This window comes from Nannobrachium achirus (assembly GCF_963921795.1).
Source record: "Nannobrachium achirus genome assembly, chromosome: 11".
NCBI classification, from domain to species: domain Eukaryota; kingdom Metazoa; phylum Chordata; class Actinopteri; order Myctophiformes; family Myctophidae; genus Nannobrachium; species Nannobrachium achirus.
Genome location: NC_137820.1, coordinates 8,086,530 through 8,099,280, shown reverse-complemented (window position 1 = coordinate 8,099,280; position 12,751 = coordinate 8,086,530). Strand labels below are relative to the sequence as shown.

Genomic DNA, 12,751 nt, shown 5'->3' with positions numbered 1-12,751 from the left:
ACAATATAAGGCGCCAAAGAAAGTCAGAAGTTAACAAGTATCATTAACGCTGTCATCATCAACTGGCCCCTTGCCATTTTGTAATGTGGCCCACAGGTTCAGCTATTTGAGTATCCCTTTAAACATGATAAAAAATGCTGTTTGTGCCTGCAAAATTCTCATTCAGTCTATTGACATCTTTCCCTCTTTCTCCCTCCCAGTCATGGATTTAATAGACCCCATCCTGGGCATAGCGGAAAAGCTCTACGCTCTCTGCGAGGAGGTGAAGGCCAACAAGAAACGATGCCAGCGTGTGAAGCACCGTGTGAAGGGCCTGGAGCAGCTGCTGCTGAGGGCCACCCAGCAGAAGGGGGACCCCCAGTTCTCCCCCGAGGTCAACGCGGCCCTCCAGGAGCTCAAGCTCACGCTTGAGTCCGCCGCGGAGGTCATCGAGAAGTACACCTCCGACAGGGAGGAGGACCTCATCAAGCGCTTCTTGAAAACCAAACACCACACGGAAGAGTTCGAGAGCTTGAACAACCGCCTCAACGACGTCTTCCAGACGCTGTCGCTGAACCTGCAGGTGGAGATGGATCGTAACCTGCGCAAGCTGTTTGAATCGGCTTCTCAGCGGGAGGAGGACGAGGCGGACATGAATGAGGATTTTGCAGAGATCCAGAAAAGTGAGTGTGAGACGTTTGTGCAAGAAGTCTATCATTGTTCTTTGAGCCAGAAGTGTACAGGACTTTCTTTTTAAATTTGCACAGGAGATCGTATCATGTCAAACTCCTCAACCTGAAATCCAGCATTTTTATATAACATTGCTGATTTACCAAATATACTGTAGGCCTATAGACTTCATATGGTTCCCAAACCTTTTAGCTCAATAAATTAGAAATTTGCCCAGGACCCAAACTAATGAAAATGGTAGATCTACAAGACACAGTTGTGAGCTTGTAGATCTGCCATTTTCACTACTTCTTGTCCATGACAAGGCATGGACAAGAAGGCATGGACAATCCCCACCTAGACTCCAGTCAGTGGAAACTGGATTTCAGTTTGAAATAGGTCTAGTTTTATTATTAGATTTTCTATTTGAAATAGGTCTAATTATATAATTAAGTGGAAAAGTGCATCACATTTGTCTCATGATAAAAGCTGTACAGAGGAAAGCTTTATTGAGGCTTTAATATCAGATGTATTTCACAGTGCTACAACATATCGTGAGCAACCAGGATACTATGATGGAGGAAATGGATGCTCTGACAGTGAACATGGATACGAAGAGCAACCAGGATACTATGATGGAGAACCAGGATACTATGATGGAGAACCAGGATACTATGATGGAGAAACTGGATGCTGTGTTGAACATGGGTACGAAAGTGGAAGTGGAACGACATATTGAATTGCGTAAGTAAACAACTTTAAAGTCCCATCCAATACAGTGCATGGTTTGCAAACGAATAAACTATCGAACTTTAGACAGGTTTTTCTAAATAGATTTATACTTTATGTTTGACACTTGAACCCCAAGTGGTTAAACATATTTGGTGAAGAGAGTTGGTGTAGATGGAAAAAGAACTCATGTCTGTTTCACTAAGTAGGCCTATAGGGCATTTAATTGGTGAATCTGAAGTGATATTGATGAATTCCAAATATTATCAAAGTATCCTGCGGCACCTGATTGAGAAATACCCTTTTAGACTGTGCTATTTGTGTTTATTCAATGTTTTTTACTCCAGAAAGGGATTTTATGTTCTGATGTCTGATATTTCTGTTTTCTTCTCATTGATGGTTTGGCCGTGACCAGTTCAGAAGTCTGAGAACATCCCCAAAGACATCCGGAAGATCATGCCTGGGGACCTGCTCTACGATTATCCCAAAACGCCCATCATAACGACCAACATCTCAGAGGTCTACAAGGGAGAATACAGGAAATACCCTGTGGCCATCAAAAGATACCTCTACCCAAAGGGCGTCATATCAAGGTTTGTGGCATATGTTTTAATTGATCAAATGTGTATAGACTAGGTTAGTACAATATACTCCAGTGGTTCTCAAACATTTTTGACTCAGGGCACCCCTGTAAATAACTTTTTTATCCACGGCACCCTTGATTTACACTGTTACTTTACAGTACCTTACATTTATCTCAAATATGTAAATATTTCCCCTTAAATGAGTAGTTCACCCCCAAAATGACTTTTTTCTATTGATTACTCATTCCATAGAGACTTGAGTTCAATAATATTTTTTTGTAGTTGTCGCATTCCTAAGACAAAAATGCGATTATAGTAAATTTACCCCCATTGATTCCGCATGGTAACCCGGATGGATGGCCCTGGATGGGGACCCAAATGCATGGCACTGGATGGGGAAGCCGCTAGGTTTCTTTTTTTTTAGGAATGCGACAAAAAAAAAAATATTATTTCCATTTAATAGCACAGATCGAAAATAACTTTTATACGTTAACCACTTAAACCCCATTATCTCTAGTCTGGTAGGATTCACCTCGAAACATGGGCTGCAGATTGTTGTAGTGTTGTTGTTTGGTTTCTATTCTGAATGTTTTGAAGCTTTGCACAGGGCTCTACATCCGGTATTGTTCCAGCTCAGATTCTGAGCCTGGGACCACTTCCTGGCACGGGATATCATAGTTTTGGCCCAGAGGTTCTTCTTGCCCCACTAGTGGCAAAAAGATTGCATTATCCCTATTCTGGGGGGACATTCACCAAAGGGTTCCCCAGCAAAAGTATTTAACAGAGCATCACATCCACTTTACCCATGTACCGGTATATGTTGGGCTATTTAAAAATAGCAGCTCTACAAGCTGCAAGCTTGTAAAAAGGAAATAACGAAAAGGTTTGGAAAGGTTTGAGGTCTGGGGGTCCCTGGCACAAAATATTTGAGAACCACCTCTGTAATTGAACAAATAGTTTAACATTTCAATAGGCAATCAGATACAGTGTGGGGAGAGAGCGGGCCTGGCTGGGTGCAGCATGTTGCCCCTGGACCGCCAGTTGCCCATGTATGATCTCTAGGGCACTGTGTTATTTCCCTAAGAGGGTGTTAATCTATGAACTGTCTTGTTTCCCTAAAAGCGAGGTGGTGAAGGTATTCGAAGAGGAGATCAAAGACATGCATTGTTATGAATCACTGTTCATACTGCGGATGTTCGGCGTCGTATTCCAGGATGCCGATGGTGAGTCCTTTTTTTGCATAATTGTGCTTGTTTAGAAGCATTATTGAAATCACAATATCGTCTGCTTTCATCTCTACTACTCTCTATGGCTGTGTCCGAAATGCGGAACACGTTCCCTACTCCCTAACCCTAAATGAGGGATCCAGATGTAGTATACTAAAGTAGTGAACAAATCAGCGCATTTCGGACACTACTCCGTCGCCACCTGGTTGCGTCATCGCTGTCGCACAGTTAAAACGCTCTAGCGCTAGATAAATAATAGCCGATCTACAAGCTCTCAACAGGGGGCGAAGCGACGCGTTGTGAGCTTGTGCATCAACTCCCCAATGCTTGTTGTGGATTGTAAATAACATAACAACATGTTGCGGTGTTATTATGAGAAATAGGCCAAATATAATTATGTTTTTATTCATCACAATTCAATAAAATAATGTTAAAAAATATATAGGCCTATATTTTTTTTAAATTGTATTCATTCATTGGTGAATCAATGAATGAATAATGTTTATGCCACATTCAATTTGTCTCACATGCAGACATACACCCATGTTTGTGATAAAATAGGTTATTCTTGCTAATTTAAATAACATTATTTTATCATGATTATTATCAGCTGTGGAAGGTTGGGAAGAAAAGATCGAGAAAAAAAAAGCCTCCAGCGTCTATTCTCGTATATTCTCTTCATAAACAACTTTAGAGCTGTTTTCATCATTAAATGATGAAAAACAAATGTTGTTCTCTGGTGACAATGCTGTGGACATTTGTACGAGTTGTTTTCTTTAGCCGGTGGTTCTGCTACGGACGGCTCTGTTGCGTTTGCTCAGCAACAGGTGGCTACCATTGTGGCTACTCCTCCTGCCCAGAGACGCAGAGACGAGCCTGCAGTATGCGTGTGCGCGTGCACACCACATGTGCGTGCTCAAAGCGCGAAACAGCGGCCGCAGCGCAGTGCATTGTGGGGCGGCAGGGCTTGAATAGCGCTTGAATAGTGACCATCGAATGCTCACTACAAATCCAAATGCATTGTGGGATACTTCAGTACACTATATTAGGGTACAAAAATGCTCACTATATATTCGGACACTAGTTCAAAATGGCGGAGCCCCCTTTTAGTACACTACATTAGAGAATAGGGTGGATTTCGGACGCAGCCCATGTCTCCAATCAGTGTTAATTCCGTGGACTAAAACTATGATGAAAATGTGTTATGTTGACTGCCTTTTACACTGACGAAAACAAAATTAAAAACTGAATAAAAGCTAAGCTTTGATGAGTAAAATGTTAGATAGGGATCCAGTAGATCTAAGACAAGTCATTTTATGTCAGGTGTTTCACTTAAATAGCAGATCTGCAGCACAAGCTCACAAGCTCACTATGTTGTGATCTGCTATTCTCAGCATGCAACCAAATGTAAACTTAGCCATTAAGACGCCTTTAAGGCCTGCCAAAATACATTTTGTAGACTAAATCATCTGTAGATATTTAGTCAACAAAAACTAGAATAAACTAAACTACTAATATATGATAAAGGCTATGACTAAAACTACATCAAAGGTAGCTGTCAAAATGTCCTTTCCCCTGCCAGCACTCATCGTCATGGAGTACTGCAAGTTGGGAAGTCTGAGAGAGGTTTTGGACAACCCCAAGCGTAAACTGTCTTGGGGCAAGAAGGCTCGCATGTGTCTGGATGCTGCGCAGGGCATCTACACGTGAGTTCCCAGTGGAGAGTCTTTGACAGAGAAAGACGAATCAATAAGATTCAGAATAAGTTCAACCAGTAAGAATCTTCAAAGGAATCAAAGGAGGAGCCTTTGATTGTGTGTGTGTGTGTGTGTGTGTGTGTGTGTGTGTGTGTGTGTGTGTGTGTGTGTGTGTGTGTGTGTGTGTGTGTATATATATATATATATATATATATATATATAAAGCTAGTTGATTCGGATAAGTAACACACTGACAACTATATATATATATATATATATATATATATATATATATATATATATATATATATATATATATATAAAGCTAGTTGATTCGGATAAGTAACACACTGACAACTATATATATATATATATATATATATATATATATATATATATATATATATATATATATAAAGCTAGTTGATTCGGATAAGTAACACACTGACAACTAACTACTGGTATTGTTGCCTCTTAGGCTACATGAGTCAAAGGAAAAATCCAAAGTCCATGGGGCCATCAGCAGCGACAAGTTCATGGTAGACAAAAGCTACGGAGTTAAGGTATGCATGAGTTAAATATAAAGCATATTTTGTAAATTTGGTCTTGTAATTTTGTTCACAGCTGAATGCAATATGTGATCTTTAAATATTCCTATGGCTTTTGTTTTCTAGACATCATTCACTGCCACCTACACCCTTTTCTGTATTTCCTAATGGTAATTGTTATACTGTATTATCGTTCATTGGCTGTCTTTTTTGTGACTAGCTGGGTGGTCTGGAGCTGGCAAAAACAGGGACATCCTTGAGAAGGAATTGCAAGACCCCACAGAGCTCCCTGCGCTACAAATCACCAGAGCAGCTGGAGGATGTCAACCATCCATACTGCAAGATCTGTGAGATTTACAGGTCAGTCCTCTACAGTAATAGGTTTGCAGAGGGAGTGTAGCGCACAGGATTACATTAGACAATTGACACCGGGTGAAAAAAAAGGGTTACACAAATAGTGGGATAAAAGGTTTTAGAGAAGAAAACAAAATATGGTCTATATATTTTTTATATACAAACAAATAAAATGCATGAAAACAATAAGATTCAGAGGATAATAAATTAACTGAAACGAATGAATGAACCCAACCACACTGTATTTTTATTTTATTTTATTTTTCCCAGTCTTGGAATGGTCCTGTGGGAAATCGCAACCCGCAAGAAACCTCTCAATGGTGTGTATGTCCTGTAAACAGTGGTTAACTTAGTTACTGTGCCTTTCTTGCACACTTTATATACGGTATGTATTATAACAATTTCTCTCATACAACAGATTGTACCAACGATCTCCAGATCTTTAAGAGAGTGTGCGAGGAGAAGCGAGGGCTGGAACCACTTCCTGAGGACTGCCCTGAAATGCTGGGAGAACTGATCAACGACTGTCGTGCTTTCGACGCCTTCCAAAGGCCAACAGCTGGAGGTAACTGTGTTTATCGTCTATATTATATATATATATATATATATATATATATATATATATATATACTCTATGTAAATATATATATATACTCTATGTAAATATATTTTTCAATGTCAATTTGAGTATTTTGGGGGGATTTCTTTTGAAAATGTTTTGAAATTAATAATAATGAAAATCAAGAAATAAAGTGGTGTTTACTCGCGGCCCATAAGAATTGTCAAACTTCCCAAACTTGTTTGGGAAACATTGCAGTAGACAAAATGTGAAAAAAAGAGACCCTTAACTTTATATTACAACACAATAAGTGATCTACTCCCGGGTCGTCACCCGTATGTATCGCTAACTTAATACCAAACCACTTGGCCAAGATGTACTACATATGTACTAAATATAGCTTAAAAATTCAAACACCCATGTCACCTTTGCAAGATGTTGTTTCCAAACCTCTGTATACAGTTGTATTCGTTATTACCCTAATCTTTTGCCTCTGTATAAAATAGCCTCACATCGACCCTGAAACAGTTAGCCAAATAGCTAATAGTTAGCTCACAACTTTCTACTTTTCTCTTTCACCTCAATCGCGGTAATGTCCCTATTTCACTATTGGCCGCCCAGTCGCGTTAATAGTCCCCTCAAATAGTTCTCAACTACAACGCAAGCCAAACATTATACACCACGTCATCGCATCACCAATACTTTATTAACGTCTGTTTACATTATACACAGTGGACGCCATCATTATCACCAGATTATATAGGTCAACATTTGCGGTGTAATTACAGCCCAGTACACACCAGTGTTGGGAAAGTTCACTTTAAAAACGAACTAGTTCAAGTTCAAGTTCAGAACTTCAAAAATGAACTAGTTCATTTTTAGTTCATAATTCCCCATTATGAACTAAAGTTCATGGTTCCCCAAAATGAACTACATAGTTCTTTTTTAGTTCTTTTTTTAACCATATTTTTTTTATACTTTTGGCTATTAAAAAAAAAAAAAAAAAAAGGAAAAAAAAATATATAAAGGTCTATATATATATAAATGTTTAGACGTTGCTGCATGCTATTATTTGTCGAAATTATTGACTCAGCCCATATAGAACCACACACAGCAATAATTTCATCCAACTTAACATTGAGGTGCCCACAATATTTATGTGCCCAGACTGCCCACTGCCTAGTTCCCAGTCTTCCTGCACCCTTATTGTGAAGGGCTGAATGTAATAACCATGTTATTGTCTCATTGTGTGAAATATCATAATATTCAAAACAAATATTTGACTCCAATTGATTCCCCACACAGTATTGACTTGATATAGCAATAAAAAAATATATATATTACACAGCAGTTGTGGGAAAACTAAGACATTGTTCAAAAAACACAATTCCGATTTTGGTCATTTTGGAAATAGGGCAAAACATATATTTTTCTTCAATCTACTGTCTTGACACTCTAACCAAAATTGTTCTATAAACCATAATCTACAAATTGGAAGTGAAAGAAACTTTAACACACATTTGAAATGAAAACAAAAAATTACATGTACAAGGAACCCCACTAGAAAAAAACCAAAAAATTACATGTACAAGGAACCCCACTAGAAGGCAGACGTTTCTAAACCGTGCACAGCATGTTTCCGCGTTGGTTAAAATAGCTGATCTACAAGCTCACGTTGTCTCGTGGATGCGACGCGTTGTGAGCTTGCAGATCAGCTATTTTCGCCGTGCAACACACATAGGACAAAGTATAGTCAGTCAGGCTTGCGAGACGAGGAGGAGATTCACAGTGCAGCAGCAGAGTGCAGACAGCACCGCATATCGGAACGTTCACGAGATGCAGTAGGCACTGCTGCGTGCTGCTGCGTGCAGTGCCTACTATTGGAGCATGTGAATGAAAAGAGAGACGAGAGGAGCAGAGGACAGATGACCGCGGAGGCGCGGACCGCCGCATGAACGGCCGACGAACGCCGACGAACGTCGTTCACGGGCGTCAGAATGACCGCGTTCGACAATATCGTTCATCAAGCGAAAACAATTACGTTCAGTTCACGTTCGCCCAAAATATGAACGTGTTCATGAACGATCGTTCTTTGAACGCGTTCGGGTACAACACTGGTACACACACACACACGCACGCACGCACGCACGCACGCACACACACACACACACACACACACACACACACACACACACACACACACAGAGATGCCTGCTAGGGGCTTCGGCATAGACAGAGAGAGGAGAGAGAGAGAGAGAGAGAGCGACAGCAGGGATATTTTTAATTTTTTAGCGTGGCGCAGCCACACACACACACACACACACACACACACACACACACACACACACACAGTCCTATTCCGCGACAAACTTCACCTGCAAATGCATGGTACCTAGGTTCATTGCGGACCGCGACACAGACAGCTATGCCAAAGAAAAGGAGGACACATTCTCTCCAAGACGCAAGCGTCCACGCTTAACAATATCTACTGCAGACCGTAACAGACAGTTATGCCAAAGAAAACAAGGACACTATCGCTCCACTTACTTCATTCTGTGTACATTTTACTCTGAACTGCGTCCTCTCCTCACTCGTAGATGCAGCTTAAAAGTTAAGTTCCTCCTCTCTGCCCACACGTGTAGGGCAAAACATGTCATGAGGTGATTTTTACCCCTTGATAATAATAATTGGAGGCATCCAAAAAGGAAAGTCAGCGATACAACAACACGGCGTTCTGTCATCAGCGCGTCATAGCTGGGGGCGGAGTCGAGGGTGGGGAAAAACATACACCAACCCCCATTAGTAGAATGGGGTTTTCCGTGTTTTTCAGTGTTTTACAAATCCGATTTTTAATAGTATAGCGATGTTTTAATTAATTGCAATGTCTTACATTGATTCCTTGGTTGCCAATGGACAAAAAATTATGCATTTAAAATTAAACAGCATTGGGATTAAATATTGTCTGATATTATTAAGGACTGGTCGCATCATCAAAGACCATGGATTATCTAGACTATCCGTCTGGTATTAGACACTGTTAAATTTTCTATATGATAAATTAAACTTATCGTATCAAAGAACGAAAAGCATTAATTAATCAATGGACACGACGCAACACAACACAATCCTATCCTAGTTTCAAACCTGCAGAAAATACTTTTAAACTGGCGTCGATCCTGCCATATATTCAGGGGTCCCAGACTTGATTTGATAGGCAATTAATTGTTACTGTTAAATATTTTGTCCCAGTCCAGTTCTTGCTGAAAGACAGTCAGCCTCTTCCTCCTGACCTCATTGACCTAATCCTGTTGCATTGTTACATTTGTAATTTCTCAATACTCTATTATACTCTTATGTCATGTTACCCACTACTATTACATCCTCTAAACTTGCCTACAGCAAAATATGATGTGTATTCTACATACATATGATCTCAGTGCAGACTGTCCACTCTTGCTGTGTGTTAGTGCTTCCGTTTTTCCACCTCCGGACAGCAGGATTAGGGGAGAGCCTATTCATTCACTTCACCTAGATTATCCAATCCACAGACACTGCAAACAGGGCAATGCGCTGTATATTCATCTCTATTCAGGTTTCCCAGACTTGATTTGATAGGCAACTAATTGTTACTGTCAAATCTTTTGTCCCAGTCCAGTTCTTACTGAAAGACAGTCAGCTTCTTCCTCCTGATCACATTGACCTAATCCTGTTGCATTGTTACATCGGTAATTTATCAATACTCTATTATACTCTTATGTCATGTTACCCACTACTATTACATCCTCTAAACTTGCCTACAGCAAAATATGATGTGTATTCTACATACATATGATCTCCATATTTGACCATTACACACCACGCAGCCGCAACATGGTGGTGAGGGCTGCGCAGCGGCCTGAACTCTAGACTTTTGCGTCCCGAAGGGCCACAAACTTCTAGTATAATACATTTTGCAAGTGGCAAAATGCATTAAAATGTCAATTTTATTTATTGTTTCACCTCAATAACACAGTTGTTCTCTCTAACCCTATAACCGTAAACATCCCCAAAAAATAAATGATATTTATCTCTATTCTACAGTGCTGGTGGCCAAGCTACACAATGTATGCAGGTTGGTGGGGAATTCAGATGAGGAGTCCGAGTAAGCTGACAGGTGTTCTCAGAAGAATAGCACGGTGTTTATGCATTGTCACTGTTCGACCACCACTCACATGCATGATTTAAATTAAAAATATATATATTAAGGCTTAATGTTAACAGGAGATTTTTTTCGACATTAATACATTTCCTATTCAAAAATATATGCCTTTTATCTCAATGGATGCAGCCCATCAAAATAGATGCTTGGTTGTGGCTTACCATCAATTTAATAATTTAATAATATGATTTTTAATGGAGAACAATGAACAGGGGTTAATTATGTTCAGGACATGATTATTGATTGATTGATTGAATACTTTATTAGTCAAAACAGCACGGTACAGTAGTCATTAACGCTAAAAGGATAACACAAACAACACTTCTACAGTTGGATGGTGAAAAGGGGAGGGGATGATATTATGATGTCATTATATTTCAATTGGGCGTTTTGACTCAGATGCTTTCATCTTTCAGGAAGTAACCAAACATACACAGGGAAGACAGGGCATATTATAACCACACCAGGGGGTCTATTAGGGCAATGATAACCTAATACTAAACAGAAAAAAGTACAAAACTATGGCACCACCTCTTTAATGGAGCAGTAGAATGTGAAATGTCCCCATGTTTGTTCTGTTCTAAATGTGGGTGGTACCAAGATTATGATGGCTCCCTCCAGTGTTGTGGCTGTGTGGTTGTCACTGGACAATCAACACTTGCACAGGCGCACACAGGGACGTGCTGGGCCCCTGATTCAGCCCGGGAAAAAGAGTTGGAGAGGCCCTCATTGCGTGCTATGGAGAGAGATCTCTCTCTATAGCGCTGCTGCTACTCAAAGAGTTGCCATCTCAGATCATGTGACAAGCTAGTGGGCCAGTTACATGAGTTATATTTCGTCGTTGTCGGGTGGAAACCTTATACGTCCAAAACCGTTTGTTTTGTATTTATCATTTTTAAAAATGATTTAAACTAGTGAAAACAGCCGACCTACAAGCACACAAAGCCTCGCACCGCGAGGCGTTGTGTGCTTGTAGATCACTACTTTTCACTACTTCACTACTTTTGTGCGACGGCCTTTTATGATGAAGCAGGGCTTTGCTTCGCGAAAGAATTTACAAATTTGAAACTTGGATATACAAGGTTTCTGCCCGACCGTGACGATTTACTTTGTTGGCCACCCAGCCCCCAAAATGGAACGAAGGCCGACATTTTATTTCTTATTTTTTTCCTAATGGCCGGCCTGGACCGGCCAGGAATGAACCGGCCGTTCGGGAGTTGTCCCGCTTTTCCCAATGGCCAGCACGTCCCTGGGCACACATTAGATAGATACACCTGTCCTCGTATGAACAGTGAGCAAGGAAAGTCTGCCTTTATTTACTGTGCTCCACACGAATGGGAAAAACTTCAGGACTCGCTCAAACTGTCTCGATTGGTCTCAATAGAGACATTTAAAGTGCTGCTTGAGGAAAACTGTTTACGTGCATCTCTGATGTTGTATTATGACTCAATAGGTTTTTGTTTTTTCATTGCTGTATTATGTTATATTATATGCTGTGATCAGGGTGTCCTTGAGAAATGAGAGCTTGCTCTTAATGGACTCCCCTGAATAAATAAAGGAAAAATAAAGACTCACTTTGGAGATTGTGTTTGACAGGCGTGAGGGGTATTGAGGGCACTAAAATAACATATTTTCTATAAATTACACACCACAATGAAGCCTTGAATTCATGGAGATTTATTTGTTTTTTGTTGCATTCCAGAGCCAATAATTATATTAGATGACCGGTGGAGTCGGAAACTCAAAATTAGTTTTAGGAATGTGACAAAAACAAAAACATCACCATGAAATTCCTAAATTGTACATTTTGAGTAATCAATAGGGGGGAAAAGTCTTTTTGGGGGTGAACTATCTCTTTGAGGCTGAGAAGTATTGGTATCAGTTTGTTTAGTGAGGTACTGTATGAGTATATTGTATGATAATATGACTCTTCTCTGTATATCTGTTGTTGATATCATTGTGTAAATAAACTTGGCTTTTAAACAATGGTGCCATCATGCCCGCGTGTACGAGTGATCTTTGACAGCGTTACCATTAAAAACATTTCTACCATCCCCACCTGGGTCTCAAATGGAACCAAATGGACCTGTACGGGTACATTTGGTTTCATGTGTACACCCTCAGAGTCAATTAGGCAATCTGGTACACTTCCCCTTCTTCAGAGTGTTCTCAAGAAGGGGAAGTGTACCAGATTGCCTGATTCAGCCA

At 40.1% G+C, this 12,751-nt stretch overlaps 1 protein-coding gene across 1 annotated transcript; it reads left to right on the top strand.

Annotated features, from left to right (window-relative positions):
• Positions 1-202: 202 nt before the first annotated feature.
• Positions 203-10,490, top strand: LOC308293698 (mixed lineage kinase domain-like protein; the record flags this gene model as incomplete). Its single annotated transcript, XM_080736293.1, has 9 exons — positions 203-662; positions 1,189-1,356; positions 1,793-1,970; positions 3,084-3,184; positions 4,770-4,893; positions 5,363-5,447; positions 5,653-5,779; positions 6,205-6,351; positions 10,426-10,490. 9 exons carry the CDS (start codon positions 203-205, stop codon positions 10,488-10,490), a joined length of 1,455 nt encoding a protein of 484 aa, XP_080592419.1.
• Positions 10,491-12,751: the final 2,261 nt, after the last annotated feature.